Source organism: Channa argus, chromosome 6 (genome assembly GCF_033026475.1).
Source record: "Channa argus isolate prfri chromosome 6, Channa argus male v1.0, whole genome shotgun sequence".
Lineage (NCBI taxonomy): Eukaryota > Metazoa > Chordata > Actinopteri > Anabantiformes > Channidae > Channa > Channa argus.
This window is the reverse complement of record NC_090202.1, coordinates 3,479,144-3,495,000: the sequence shown is the minus strand read 5'-3', so window position 1 is coordinate 3,495,000 and position 15,857 is coordinate 3,479,144. Positions and strand designations below refer to the sequence as shown.

Below are 15,857 nucleotides of genomic sequence, written 5' to 3'. Positions count from 1 at the left end.
ACAAAATATAACAAAGACAACCATTCACACTCACACCTAATCCACTTTAGAGCCAATTAATCTAATATGCATATCTTTTAAATGTGGGAGGAAACCAGAGTACCCAAAGGAAACCTATGCAAGCATGGGGAAAACATGCAAACTCAACACAGAAAGATCACAGCTGAAAGGTAGATTTGAACCTAGCACTTTCTAGCCATGTGACAACAGCAACCATTGCCCTTTTGCAATTTTCTCTTTACCTTATACCTGAGCAGTTAATAAATTTGAGTTGATAGAGTAAGTACTGTTATATCCAGTAACATGGATCGCCTTGTGTAGGTTTCTATTGATGCTATAGTATTCAAGAGGCATAACAATTGCAAACGTTTCCTAAAAATTGTTTGTTTTGAACACTTACATTTTAAAAATGTTTTAAATAGTTTCAAAGCAACTAAATATGTAATTGAGCTGAATTTATCAAGCAATCCTACAGATAATTATTCAGACATGATTCCTTGCCTTCAGTGTAAGCTCTTTTATATGGGAGACAACAGTTAGAATGTAGTTTGAAGTTACCAATCATGGTGGCTAATTTTTCTCAAAGTAATCAAAGGCTCTGGGTACACAGCACACAAAGTTTCTCACCTTTTTTTTTCTTTAAAAGGCCTCACCCCATAAGGGAAAAGTGAGGCTTAAAGAGTGTGGCTGTAATTGCTGTTCACGTGATCACATTGATCTAATGCTCTTCAGTTATACTCAATTATATTGGCCATTTTGAATTTAAGTAAAGTCATGAGACGTAACTGACTAGTGATTGGATTTTACAGGGCTATAAAAAAAAAAAAGAACCAAGCCAAATCTCAACATGAGGTTCTGAGCCTTTATTTGTATTTAAATAAGGTTGTATTTACTCAGTAGGTGTGAGGCCAACTCTATGGTTACCTACCCTGCCCAGCCCTTAGTAGAGATGTTTGTTTTGGGAAACTCACCCTAACAGCAGATTTAAGTCAGACAGACCAGAAACATTGACATCACTTTAGAGTTTATGATATGCACTGCAATGTCATTACAGAGTGAGTTATTATTAAACATGTTTGACATTGAGATTGGCCAAGATCTTTAAAATCAATAAAGCTGTGTTTACAACATTCTCACTTAGAAAAGGCTCTGGAGATTGATAAATGGAGACTCCTCCAGGTCTCCCATGTCAGCTTTAGTAACATACACTCCCATCCATAAGTATTGGACCGATGAGGTCGATTCCTTTATTATTGTAGACTGAAAACATTTGGGTTTAACATAATAAATGAATATGAGACAAGAGATCAACATTTAAGCTTTTATGTCCAGGTATTTACCTCTGGATCTCATTCACAACTTTGAAGCACCTTTCTTTTGAACCCACCCCCTTTTTAATGAGCAAAAATATTGGAACAATAGACTTAAAATAAAGTGAATAAGACTTATTTAGTTGTCAATGAATCAAGCTTGTGATTCACTGACATCACCAAACATTTGCATGCATGGAAATAAAATCTGAAATGTTGATCGCTTGTCTCATATTTATCTTTTGATGTCAAAACCAAATATTTCAGTCAATAGCAACAATTAAGGAACTGGCCTCACTGTTCCAATACATTTGGAGGGGAGTATGTGTGTGTTTGGTGAGTAAATCATCACCTACTGGTATTTTCCTGTAATTGCAAAGATAGGCGTGGTTGCTGTGGAACGTATATACCCCTATCAAGCAGAACAGAAGGGGGCATCTGAAAGCTGTCTGGGAAAGGGAAGAAAACTGGCCAGTAACCCACTGGGAGCCAATTGGAAGCTGCAATTCAGAGCTAATGCATCTTTAACAACTTTTGACAAAATGTATCAAGTTTTTACATTAAGAATTTAGTGCCAACCTTGTTTAAATTATGTAATACTCAACACATATTGCAATAATATAAGAAAACAAGTAGTTTTACACACAGTAGGTCTGTTTTTATCCCAACTGCATTGTTCTGCATCTGTTACAGTTTAATTGAGCATCATACGTTTTCAAGTTTAGGGATGCCATACAAATGGTGGCAGTTAGGCACTGTGCTTCAGTGGTTAAGCACTGTGCCGCAGAGGCTTTCAGACTTCTTCTGCGTCTGTAATTGGTAAATTCATGGTGCTGTAGCAGTAATGAATTTTACAAAAGGAACATGTTTGGGTAGAAAAGTGAAGTCTAAAACCCACTCTTTGGGTAAGACCTCCCAGATATTTGAGTCTGTCTGTTCTTTCTGCTGGAATAAAATAAGTTTATGAAATTTCTTGATTACTCTCCATTTCTGTTCCTCTGTTCCTTTTGGGACCAATTCATTCTTTGAACACATAATACCTATGTATTGTGAGGTGAATTCTGGGAATGAGTGTGTAATTTCAGTAGATAGAAGAAAAAAAAATAAAAAAAAGGTCTATTCTAGAGCCAAGGTGATATTGCAGGCAAATGCAACGTTTACATTTACAAGATGTTCTGATTCACAGGTTATTGACAACTGCTGCAATGTGTGATTGGCATTTACAATATGTGATCATAATGTCTAAATGTTACTAACTAATGTCTTAACCCAGACATTTCAACTTAGCCATAGGACATCAGCCCACAGCTAAATGCAAGGGGTGATTTTGGCTCTGTTTGTAAAGGAATGACTGGTTCCTCCTGATAACACTTTAAATCATCTTTGGGCAAGACACTGGACGTCTTTGAGGAACTCCAAATTGATATATGCTCCTCACTTGTAAGTCATTTTGGATCATACCATCTGCTATATGTTGCCCACTGCAACAACTGCTTGACTAATTTGTGGCATTCTACATATCAGTTTATGCAGATATACAGGTGTAATTTTTCTCCCAGGCCTGCCCTTATATTTCCCAAAGTTCTGCTGTGCTGGTTGGGCAATGTTCCTGATCTCTCCATTCCAGCTTCTCCTACATCAGACCAATGGGGTTCACACCTGCTGTCCAAGACATTTATATCCAAGCCAAAAAAAAGAATTTATGCCAAATCAGTCTTTGCCCATAGGGAATTTCAAGTGTCTGCCTTATAGAGTGTTATCAAAGCTGATTTGGGATGTCTTACTCGTGATGCAGATCCCCCACTCTAGGCAGGCATCTATCATCTTTTCATGAACTCTTAAGTCCTTCTGTGGTTTGCATCCAAACACCTCAAACTTTGAATCATGATTCCACAAGACTTTGTTCCAGTCATCCCGGTCCACTGTAAACTTTTCTTCTACTTTGCCAACCTAGGTTTATTTTTTTTTCCTGATATTATGCCCCTGAAGCCAGCTGACCTGAGTCTCCTGCTTAGCCAATTAGTTTTTTGTTTTTTTTAAACTGAAAACGATACGACACGTCACTTTGGAGAAAAAGCAAAAAATTGGCTTACTGAACATGAACTTGTTTTGTGTTCTGCAATGGACAAACATGGTCAATTTAATTGAATTTCTGTACAAAAAAAGATCAAATAGAATGCCACAGAATTATCAGTTAGTCCTGAAAGAAAAGATTAAACACTCAAATACGATTTACAGTTTGTTTTTTCCTAATTTTACTAAAATGTAATTAAACAACTGAAAATACAATTTGAATAAAAAAGTCTGTAGGTTTTTCAAACACTTTTTTTTTTTGGCAGTGTCACATTATAAAAGAGAAACAGCCTGTTAACGTGCTACCCTAATTTTTGCTGCATGGGGTTGATTGTGTATTGTAAGGAAGCGTATGTATGTGTACTGATGATGTCATGAATGACATATAATTGTCTTTAAAAGTTTGCCTTTTAAGTTTGTCTTTGAAGGTTACCCTTTAAGTTTGTTCAACTAGTTGTCGTAAGAACAACGTATATAGAAAGTTTGTTACAAGAGAAGTAGTTCAGCTCAACCTCTGGAAAGAACAGACACAGCTATACCAGCTACAAGGTACAGCTATTAGAGATTTAAGTTCAGAGCTGACCGAAAGAACAGGCTACAAGATAGTGGGGAGCACAACAAGGTGGAAGTGAAAGGTTCACCATATGGCTCTGGAGGAAATTTATCCCACACCTTTGCCCCTAAAAACTATTTAAGATAAACTGACACAGAGCTGCCAGAAAACCCATCCTTACCCAGGAGGTCATGGGAAGTGATGGTAATGTAAGTTGTGGTGGTGGAGGTGAATATAGGTTTGTGAGGTCCAGATCTTTAAACTTCTTCCCAACCAGTGACAGGGCTTTGTCAACTTGCTGCTGTGTACCTAAAGAGATCAAAAGTAAACGTTTTAGGTGTGGTCCAGAGAAAGCTTTTGTAAAATCTCAGCTTCCCTTCCCCCCCCGCCCCACATGCATTTGGAATATGGATTTCTATGTCAATCAACCTCACCGAACCAATTCAAAAAACATTAGGACACCAACTCACCCTCTATGTGACAGATCTGGAACTCCTGTGTGTAAGGTAAGGTGGAAATGTAGATCTTTGCCCCAGAGCTCTGCTTCAGGAAACTCACATATCTCCCCTGCTTCCCGATTAACCGTCCTACAAGATGCTTGTTGAGGAAAAAAGAACAAATACATAAAAATGTCAAAAGGAAAATTTATAGCACATTTATCCGTCTACACATCACTCCCCCTAGCAACGCCTTTTGTACTTATTCTGCTACCTCCTCAAGGTCCAGCAAATTAGTTTAACGTCCTCTTGATAGAGTAATTGATATTTGTGAGAACAACACCCTTATGGCTGACACGTGTGCAACCACCTGTACCAAAAGCCTTTGAGATAGCAGTACACTGGGGAGAGGGGAAAAAACAACTAACTAACTAACTAAATAAATGAACAGACTTTCCAGCACTATTCCTTTGTATCTAGGTGAAGATTCTCAATCATCCAGGTTTGGTTATTCAAAGACTGAATCATGTCAACTGGACTTCTTTTTTCTTGGTTAGAAATGTTTTGCTATTTTTCAAGCAGCATCTTCAGTCAAATTAAAGTGGCAAAGGAATGAAGCTATATCCTCAAGAGTAGCCCTTTGTTTCACTCTCAGATGTCTATCCTCCTCCTTTTTGGCTTCAGAGGAGGTGGGGATGTTTTCTGCCCTGTAGTGCAGGGTCCTGATGATTCCTAGTTTTATGTTGCAGTGGGTGGTGGTAGTCAAACTGTAGATATTGGCCTGTGTGTGGGTTTCCTGTAGATTTCCATTTCTAGGTTGCCACAAGTCTCAATGTTCACTGCGCAGTCCAAGAAGGCCAGTCTGTTGTCATTGATGCAGTGGCACACCTCATTTTTAATCAGCCAAAGAGGACTCATGTCACACCACTTTTCAGAACTCTACACTGGCTTCCTGTAGCTCGCATCAAGGTTTAAAGCTCTGTCTCTTGCCTATAGGGTGACCAACTCAACAGCTCCTGCTTACCTCAACTCCCTCATTCAAGTCTACAATCCCTCCCATTCACTCCAGCCTGCCAATGAACAATGTCTGGTGGTTCCAGCAAAGCAAAACTCTTGATGATCCCACAATGGTGTAAGGAGATACCACATTCTGCATGCTCCGTAAATGCACTCCCAATATAAAAAAAACTGCTGAAAAAATGAACTCTTCCGCACCTTCCTTTGCTCTTAATTCTATCTTTTAAAAAAGTCTTCTTTTAGGCACTTGAATCTCATGCAATGTTAACACTTTTCTGATAGGACTTTGATGTGATGTTTTCTTCTTGACTTAGATGTTTGCTTACCTTGTACCTCACTTGTAAGTCGCTTTTTGTAAAAGCGTCTGCTAAATGACTAAATGTAATCTACATTTAATAAAGTGACAGGAATCTGCAGATTAATTTAGCCAGAGTGTCTCTTAGCAGAGGTTTGTTTCTGTAAGTATGGTAATATTTTCTGTTATAACAAATATTAAGTATAAATATATTAAATTATTTTCTTTCCTGATCTCGTGGTAGTAGGTTAGGCCACAGGAGTGGAATCCGAGCAGACACAAAGACATACAAACAGTCTGATGATTAAACGTAAAATAAATTCAGGAAAAAAAAACAGGAGGTAGAGCGGTCATCCACCAATCACCCACATGATCCCATGTCCGATCAAGTGTCCTTGAGCAAGACACTTAACCCCAACTTCCAGTAGTTGCTCTTGCTGAGCGTTTGGATTGTTTGAATGAGAAGCGGTGTAAAGCGCTTTGAGTATCAATAGGTAGGAAAGCACTATATATGTGCAAAACATTTAGACGGTAAACACAGCGTACCATGATTATGCGCATTTGATGCTGTAGCAGTAAACCGCTGAATGACTGAATCATTAACAGAGTGATGCCGCATCATTGTGTTGTTTTTTTAGTAAAGTCCACATAAAGTTTGAGTGAATTAAACATACAGTATCTAGTAACAGCAACAAGAACACAGAAAAAAAGTTGTGTTTTCTGTCATTATACTATTAAAATAAGAGTCATGCTTCCAACGATAAAATAGGCTTCATTAACGAAGCCTAGCTTTGAACAAGTGAGCTCCTACATTGGAGCTCTGCATTAACCAGTGAACCACCGCAGCTTTAATATAACATAGGTGAATTAAAAAAAGACGGGGTTGAGACTGAATGATTAGGTGGTAATGGAACAAACCAGTAAATCTGAGAAATAAAACTTTGTTTTCTGATGATTTCACTGTTAAAGACAAATAAACACGGCTACACTCTACACCAGGGGTCACCAACCTTTTTAAAACGGACAGCTACTTCTTGGGTACCGAAGAATCTGAAGGGCTACCAGTTTAATACACACATTTGAAATAACAAATTTGCTCAATTTACCGTTAATTATATGTTATTATGAATAATTAAAATTGTTGATATTCATCTATGTGAAGACATGGATCATGTTAAAGACTTCTCACAATAACTCTCAAATGTGAGTAAAAAGAATAGCAACAAAAAAATTAGATGCAGCGCATTGTAGTGCCACCGTAAGTGGCACTACAGTAAATGGTCTGCACTTATATAGCGCTTTTCTACCTATTGGCACTCAAAGCGCTTTACACTGCTTCGTATTCACCCATTCACACTCACAATCACACACACACTCATACACTGATGGGGGAGCTGCTATGCAGCTGGCCAACACTCACCGGGAGCAACTAAGTTGGAGTTCAGTGTCTTGCTCAAGGACACTTCGACATGTGACTGGAGGAGCCGGGGATTGAACCAACAACCGTGAGATTGGTGGACAACCGCTCTACCTTCCTGCACCATACAGTGCGCTGCTATTTTTAGAACAGGCCCGCGGGCTACTCATGTGGTCCTTGCGGGCTACCTCTCTACTCTGGTATGTGCAGCCCGCAGTCAAACATACCTGAACCTGTGTGAACCTTCATGTATAACTAATGTCCACAATGCAGATAACTGATAGAAAAATAAAGACTTACAGTACAATGAATTTTTTGAAAAGAAAGTCATCACACACACTACAGTATCCCAAGACTGATCACTGCTACATCTGGCGGACGAAAAGCTCATTGCCACTTCATTTCTAGAAAGTGGTTTAGGGACTGTAACAAGGTGGGTTTCATTGCCGGGGGTTGACACCCAGTGTAAAGTCCGTATGGGATATGTCCCCCATCCGACAGGACTCGAGCATGAATCAAGCAGTAGTTTTAAGCTGCTCCATCTGTAGGCTCAAGGTAGTTCTTTTCATTTGTACTTACAAAACAAAAAAAACACTTATTTTTGTGTCTATTTTGAAGTATTTCAACCACAGCCTGTCGGGCAAACATTACAGCTCACAAAACCTACTGTTACTGGGATTACAGATAAAAGGGACCAGAAAACCAAGCTCTCTGTGATTCATAATGTGTGAGATCAAAAGGAGGCGGCGGCGGCCTCGGAATAGAAAGTAGAAACAGGGCTGCAGAGCAGCCTTATTTCAAATGGAACTAATTCATTTTCCTCAAAATTCTACAAACAATAGCCCATAATGACCACGTGAAAGAAGTTTGTTTGAAATATTGTTTGTTAAAAATAAAAAAAACAAAAAAACAATCACCGCCTTTGCTTACTACTTTGTTGAAGCGCCTTTAGCACCAATTACAGCCTCAAGCCTTTTTGAGTTTGATGCTACAGCTTGGAACACCTGTTTTTGGGCAGTTTCTCACATTTTTCCTTGCAGTAGGTCTCAAGCTCCATCAGGTTGGATAAAGAGTGTCTGTGCACAGCCATTTTCAGATCTCTCCATAGTGCAATTGGGCTTATGTTTGGGCTCTGGCTGGGCCACTCAAAGACATTCACAGAGTCCAGGAACTCCTCAGGTTAACCAGGAGCTCAAATGGGAGGTTGAACTTGGAAGGGAGAAAGGGGAGGTGACTACTAAGCACAGTTTCTGGGGAGACTGAAAACATACATGTGTGCAGTATAGGTGATCTGGCTGCAGCAGAGTGCAAATGAGACCATGAGATAACTTATTGGCATCAAAACTTTTTACAGTACTTCTCCTTTACCCATTTGCACTCACAATTACACCACACTACTATGCAGCTGGCCAACACTCACCGGGAGCAACTAAGTCGGGGTTCAGTGTCTTACTCAAGGACACTTCAACATGTAACCAGAGGAGACGGGGATGGAACAAACAACTGCGGGATTGGAGGGCGAGCGCTCTGCCTTCCTGCACCACAGTCTGTTGAAGTTAATCTTTCAACTGCTGAAAATTCTGTGTACTTTACTCTCAACTTAACCAGAATAAGGAGGGGATGCTTCGTCTGTGTGGTTAACCATAGGGATGTCACTAGTATGTTATAAACCTGTTTCAATCCTGTTTTGATCCTGAAGAAGAACCTAAGTTATTCCCACATCTCCTGTGATTGGCTTACACCTATTTCAAGTTTGGGCAGTTGTTGAATCAGAAACCCCAGAAAATTAAGGCCTACTTTTTTATTTATTTTTTTTAAACCTGTAATTTAATTCGGAAACAATTTCCTTTACAATCCTTTACACTATCAACCAGCATATAAAACAGTGCACATTGCAGAATGTGACAAGAGGTGAGAAGTAACAGGGAGACTTCAAAATAGTATAAAAATATGGATGTTTGCCCAAAGCAGTACACTGGTAGCAGCTGCTTTCCCAGTCTCTTGTACTCCATCCAAATTGAAAAACACAACCTAACACCCCGAGTGAATAAGAAATACAGTTTTATTGTCCATCTGCAAGTCTCTTACGGTCTAAATGATAACAAAACAGGTCATTGTTATTGGTTAAAGATTAACATCATTGTTATTGGTTAACGTCATTGTTATTTGATAAAGTGGATCGTTTTCTGCATGTTGATTTGGCATCAGGTTTTTTTTTTTTTACATTGAATACCCTTCCCACATGCCACAACCCTCCCATTTTATCTGGACTCAGGACCAGCACTAAGGTCGCCCTTGATGGCTGGGTGGGGCCACAACTGGTGGGAAGGGATTCGATCCCACAACCTTTCTGCATAGCAACCTAATGCTTTATCCAATGAGTCACCAGACATAATAGAGATAAAGTCACCCTAACGACTTACATTTACTTGTTCTGCTCAAGGTGGAGCTTTTAATTCTTATAGAATGATAGGTTGAGCAATAAAGCACCATATTTTGTTGTATATTGAGTAAAAAGTATGACATTACATCATGCTTGATTGGGGCTCAGATGGTCAGAATGAATTTACAAACACACCCAATTAAAGATTTTTTTAACTTTGTTAAAGTTGCAGCTACAATGAACCAGCCCACTTCTCCCTTTAACTGCTGTTGCAGCTTAAGGGTCAATTTGTACAATTCTGTTTTTAAAAAATATCTAAACAAAAAGTTCAATAATCATTATCAGTAACAGTAGTCGTACTGCTAAAATCCTAATAAACCATCCCAATTCCTAATAACTGATACCAGCCAACAGTGTAGCTGCTGTCCACATAAATGTCCATATAAATTCTATTAAAATGGTGTCTCTCCCAAGTTTCCTATATCTTTCTCAAAACCTTCCCATCTTCTTTAAAAAAATTCTATAATACTTTCTTAAATTTGAAACTATAAAAACCACAGAATTTCTAAAGCCCATCTACAGAAACCCAAATCGGAGGGTGGACTTGGTCAACCAGCATTCAGGCACCATTACTGGGTGGTCCTGACACTTTGACCCATCAGGTCCACTGTTCAAAATCTTCAAAACACACAAATTTTTTGACATTATAATGCATCCTCCCAACTCCAGGCTTTTGGTTTCTATGTTTGTATCTGTACTCAGTAATTATAACACAGTGACATGTCTTTATCTTAAAGACGCCTGGAGCAACAAACTAGGTCCCTCAAAATCTGATGTTCTTTGCACTAAATGTTTGGCCATAAGTTCCAGCATGTACCATGGGCTTCATTATTTAGACACCAGCTGATTCAGTTTAAAGATGTCCACTAATTGCATCATTCCAAATCTAATGTACATAATATATTCCACTCTGTTTCACCTCAATGTGACAAATGTAAAGTTGCTGTAGGTTATTTGTCACATATGTTTTGGTTCTGTCACAAACTGGGACAATATTAATATAATAACTGATACCAGCCAACAATCAGGCAAAATTCAATACAATATCATTTAAATATAATGTTAGTGTAATATAAAGTATGCGAAAATCACTATTAAGAAACATGCAAGTGGAACTCTTATCCTCCAAACAAAAGAAGTCCGACTGCTTTTAATACCTCACCTGTTCAAGTGCTGATATAACAGCTTTCCTTACAGATTCAGATTTAAAAACTCCTGAGATAAATTTGGAAAAGTTCTGGTTAGAGGAAACGGATCCACATTCCAGTCTGGATGGACAGCAAAAAATGCAGAAACATGCAGCTACAGATTTACCCTGCTTAATGTCGATCCCATCTCGAATTACTACCCGTTTCAGCTGTCCTTACTTACCTTTGGCACTTCAATTTCCCAGATGATGAGCTCTGAGTTCGAGGAGGCAGCATGGTTACTCTGGCCTTCCCTGGAACCCATAGTGTAGCTGCTGTCCACTGAGTCCATACTGTTCACATCAGAACCTGGACAAACAAATCGTTACCTTTACAAGCAATATTCACATTTAAATTAACATGTTTCATATTAAAATGTTCACTCTGATTAATATGTTATTAAGATGTCAGGCTGTGTTTTTGTTTTTCGGCAAGAGGGGTCTACAGCACATATAAACAAAGGGTGACTGGTGCGCAGGAGGTCGAGAAGTCATCCACCAACAGTTGTTGGTTCGATCCCTGGCTCCTCTGGTCACATGTTGAAGCGTCCTTGAGCAAGACACTGAATCCCAACTTAGTTGCCGTGGAGCGTTGGCCAGCAGCATAGCATCTCCCCCATCGGTGTGTGCGCGATTGCAATTCCGAATGGGTGAATGAGAAGCAATGTAAAGTGCATTGAGTAACAATAGGGAGAAAAACTATAAGTGCAGATCATTTACCATTTACAAGCTAACCCTGGCTAAAGAAAGACTGACTTCCTACATGTAGAGGAAATGTATTGTTCTTTTTAGTGTCTGTATGGACAATGTGACAATTATGATGAATGTTGAAAAAGGCCAAAAATATCTTTTAATGGATTTTACAGTTAGGGAAGTCAATTTAGATTAAAAAAAAAAACAATAATAAATTACCAACCTCTGGTTACTTTGATTTAAAAAACAAACAAAAAAATAATAATACAAAAAACAAAAATAAACAAAATAAGAATAAAAAACAGAATCAATCCATTCATCCATTTTCTAAGTCACTTATGCCATTAAAGGTCATATAACAGGGATGCTTGAGCCCATGAAAGCTGTTAGTGAGCAAGTGCCACTTGTCAGCCGACACAAGACCTTTGAAGGGCTTTGAGGTTTACCCACACACCTGTGATGAGAACCTGTGTGGGTTTACAACAGTGTGCAGCAGACACTTAAGGTCACAAAAAACTGGCTTCATCTTTTTGAGGAACCATCTCTGCAAGACCTAAAGATAATAAAGTTGTAAAATATAACATTGCATTACACATTCTATAATGATGGGCGTGGTGAATCAGTGGTAGAGCATTGGGTTGGAATGCAGAAGGCAGCGAGTTCGAATTCCACCCCACCAGGTGTGGCAGCACCCAACCACCAAGAGTGACTTGGGTGCCAGCCCTGAGCCCAGATAAAAATGGGAGGGTTGTGGCAGGAAGGGCATCCAGCGTAAACACTCATGCCAAATCAATGTGCGGAACACGTTCCCCTGTGGCGACCACTAAAGGGAAAATCCGAAAGCCATTTATCTTTTGTCAGCCCAGACAAAGATGACATGAGCTGGTTAGTTAAAAACTAGGGCTGACAAATTCAAAGTCTATGTCAGCTCCGTGTGTTACAGCCTTTACTGTTCAGAAAGACTTAAGCCTGCATAAAATACAAATATTGATTATGTGGGTCCAGTATCTTCTGACTTAACTTATGGTGACAAGTCCAAGATATTCTCCCTCTCACTCAATCCAACAGGGATGCCCGCTTTTACCTGCCCTTTTTGCAATTGCTTTACAGCCTTGCTTTAAAATTTTTAAACAACCTGGAAATCATGGCGATAAGAGAGAGGGGTTTAGAAACACTCAGTTTGTATGTGGACGTACTATTATGTTCGTATTATTACGCATGAACGCATCATTATACACAAATCATGCAGAGAAGTCAGTCCCCTCATCTTGGAGCTTATCACCTCATTTAGCAAACTGTTGGGCTACACCATCAACTGAACGAAAAGTGAGTTCATGCCCCTACCTCATACCTACTATCCGAACTTTGATAGTGTCCCATTTAAAGTTGTTACTGAACAACTGACATACCTTGGTTATAAAATTTCCAAAAATGCTAAAATGCTCTTCTTAAAACTATAAGAAAATATAGATAGGTGGAGTATTCTTTTATCCATGATTTGTCATATAAATTCTATTAAAATGGTGTCTCTCCCAAGTTTCCTATATCTTTCTCAAAACCTTCCCATCTTCTTTAAAAAAATTCTATAATACTTTCTTAAATTTGAAACTATAAAAACCACAGAATTTCTAAAGCCCATCTACAGAAACCCAAATCGGAGGGTGGACTTGGTCAACCAGCATTCAGGCACCATTACTGGGTGGTCCTGACACTTTGACCCATCAGGTCCACTGTTCAAAATCTTCAAAACACACAAATTTTTTGACATTATAATGCATCCTCCCAACTCCAGGCTTTTGGTTTCTATGTTTGTATCTGTACTCAGTAATTATAACACAGTGACATGTCTTTATCTTAAAGACGCCTGGAGCAACAAACTAGGTCCCTCAAAATCTGATGTTCTTTGCACTAAATGTTTGGCCATAAGTTCCAGCATGTACCATGGGCTTCATTATTTAGACACCAGCTGATTCAGTTTAAAGATGTCCACTAATTGCATCATTCCAAATCTAATGTACATAATATATTCCACTCTGTTTCACCTCAATGTGACAAATGTAAAGTTGCTGTAGGTTATTTGTCACATATGTTTTGGTTCTGTCACAAACTGGGACAATATTGTTGGATCTGGTATTCTAAGGTGTATGACAAAGACGTTAAACCTGACGCTGAACTTGCAACCTTTGGCTGCTCAGAGTATGCACTGCATCTTCAAGCAGCTATGCAACAATCCTTAAGGCTTGGGATGACCATAGCCAATAGACTTAACAGAATGGAAATCTCCCCTAGGGTCCCAGCTTTTAAGGTAGATGGCAGAAATGGTTTCAGTTATACAAATAGAAAGACTGAGGTTTAGAAGAACTAAATCCTTGAAAAGGATTTCAAGTATCTGGGGCCCATTCCTTGCTTACCTGGATAAGCCTACAGCAGGAACTAATAATTGAAACTGCACACTGAATCCGAATGGTCACATTATGTAACACCTAAAGCCAAACATGGGCAAACTCAGACCCGCGGGCCACACACGGCCTGTTGGGCTTATTAAGCCAGCCCTTTCCCCTGTAATGCCCATGTTTTCCCAAAAGATAGCGCACTTCAGCTACATTAACTTTGTTTGCGTGTATTACCCTCTTCTTCTCTTATGAGCCCTTCTGCAAAAATCAGCTTATCAAAGAAAATAAAAGTGGAAAGTGAGCGCCGAGTGTTTAATACGGAGTGGAAAACAATATTTTTTAACTGAAGTCCATCAAAGGCTGTATGCCTAATATGCCGAGAAACTGTTACGGTTTTCAAAGAGTACATTATCAGCCGTCACTTTGCTACGAAGCATGCCAACTAGGCTAGCAAGCAGTCAACGCAGGAACGGGCAGCTACGGCTCAGAGGCTGGCAGCCAATTTACAGACTCAGCAACATAGCCATCCAAATAAACAAAAAAGCTGAGTCCTTCAAGTTATATTCACTAGCTCTAGATGAAAGCAACGACTTAAATGACAATGCTCAGCTCCTAATTTTCATCCGAGGGGATTAATGATAGTTTTGAGATAACGGAAGAGATTTTGAGCATGGAGTCCCTGAAAGGAATAACTCGGAAAAAGGATTTATGTAACACGGTGTCTGCTGCCATCGAGAGACATCTGTCAAATTTTAGAACCCATTGAGTCACAAAGTTTGCCCACCCCTGCCCTAAGCACACACATGCACATAACAGAGTAATGCAATCTGTTTATTTAAAATAAAGCAAATCATCAAGTATATCTGAAGTAAATCAGTCAGGTTTAGCAAAATTATAAAACTATTTCAAACATTTTATAAAATAGTGTGTTCCTAATTGAAGTAACAGATAAATTTGTACCAAATATTCTGCTTTTACAATGGGAGTCAGTTGTCTTGTGGGCAAGGGACCTTCATTTACCCAAATTTGACTTTTGGTTAAAAGTGACTCACGTAAATTTATCAGATTTAGGGGAGTTACATTAAAAGAATGTGAATCTTTTTGCAATTACAATATTTAGAGCAATGTAATATTTGTTAAGATCTGTTTCCACTTTGAAATTAAGATTTTTGTAAAATTTGTCAAAGCCATCTTGAGCCAACCATGATTTAATGTTGTAAATAAATAAAAGGTGAAAACTTCCAAGGGGTGTGATTCTTTTCTATAATCAGTGTATATATATTATCTATAATTAAGTCACATTTTGCCCAAATTTTTAAAAAAGTAAATTTTTTAACCTCATAAAGTATAGTGTCTTTGGAGTGATCTTGTCTGGGTGTTGATTTCCAGACATTACAATGTTACCCTTTCCAGCTACATGCAAATTAACTCTTGATCATAGGTCTATTAAGATCTATTTTTTGTGAGGCATGTTTCACATCAGCTTACCGCTGCTTCTGACACATTGCACATTGACACCGAGTGGTTTCATAAATGAAGGTAAGGTAGTTCTAAACCATACTTCTCATTTCATTGTTCTGACTCCAGGTTTGCCAACTCCAGAGGTCCCTAAACACTAGCTGAAGTCTAGTTTCACTTACCTCACTTAATGTTTAATAGGTGTGTTAAACACATGAACAATCATGACTTTGTGTTTCATTAGACTAGATGTATTGTGTTTTATGCTTTGCAAGATTTTACTTTCCCAAGCATTTAACATTTTGAATAAAATATTACTGTACATCACTTTGCATGTCATATTATTGACACTGCTGCTACAATTTGCATGCTTCCTCCTAGACACATGACAGAATCCTCAAGCTAAGTCCTGGCGACTGACAAACTAGAGGCCATTTTGGGAGGAGATATGTCCTAGTAAAAAATATTGGAATTGAGAATTTTAGTCTTATTTATGAATTTGTACAACTAACATTTAAAATTTCATTCTGTTATTTCAGAGTAAAATTAAACAAAAACTATAGTTGTTTAGTATAGTATTTC

General features: G+C 38.6%; 1 protein-coding gene across 2 annotated transcripts in view; it reads right to left on the bottom strand.

Annotated features, from left to right (window-relative positions):
• Positions 1 to 15,857, bottom strand: part of akap1b (A kinase (PRKA) anchor protein 1b) — a 33,892-nt gene that overhangs the window by 10,810 nt on the left and 7,225 nt on the right. For both annotated transcript variants that reach the window (XM_067507385.1, XM_067507386.1), the window contains exons 3-5: positions 10,917 to 11,041; positions 4,407 to 4,533; positions 4,118 to 4,245 (exon numbers count right to left, since the gene is read on the bottom strand). In XM_067507385.1, the coding sequence (XP_067363486.1) occupies positions 4,118 to 4,245; positions 4,407 to 4,533; positions 10,917 to 11,041 (380 nt within the window). The remainder of the gene's footprint in view (positions 1 to 4,117; positions 4,246 to 4,406; positions 4,534 to 10,916; positions 11,042 to 15,857) is intronic.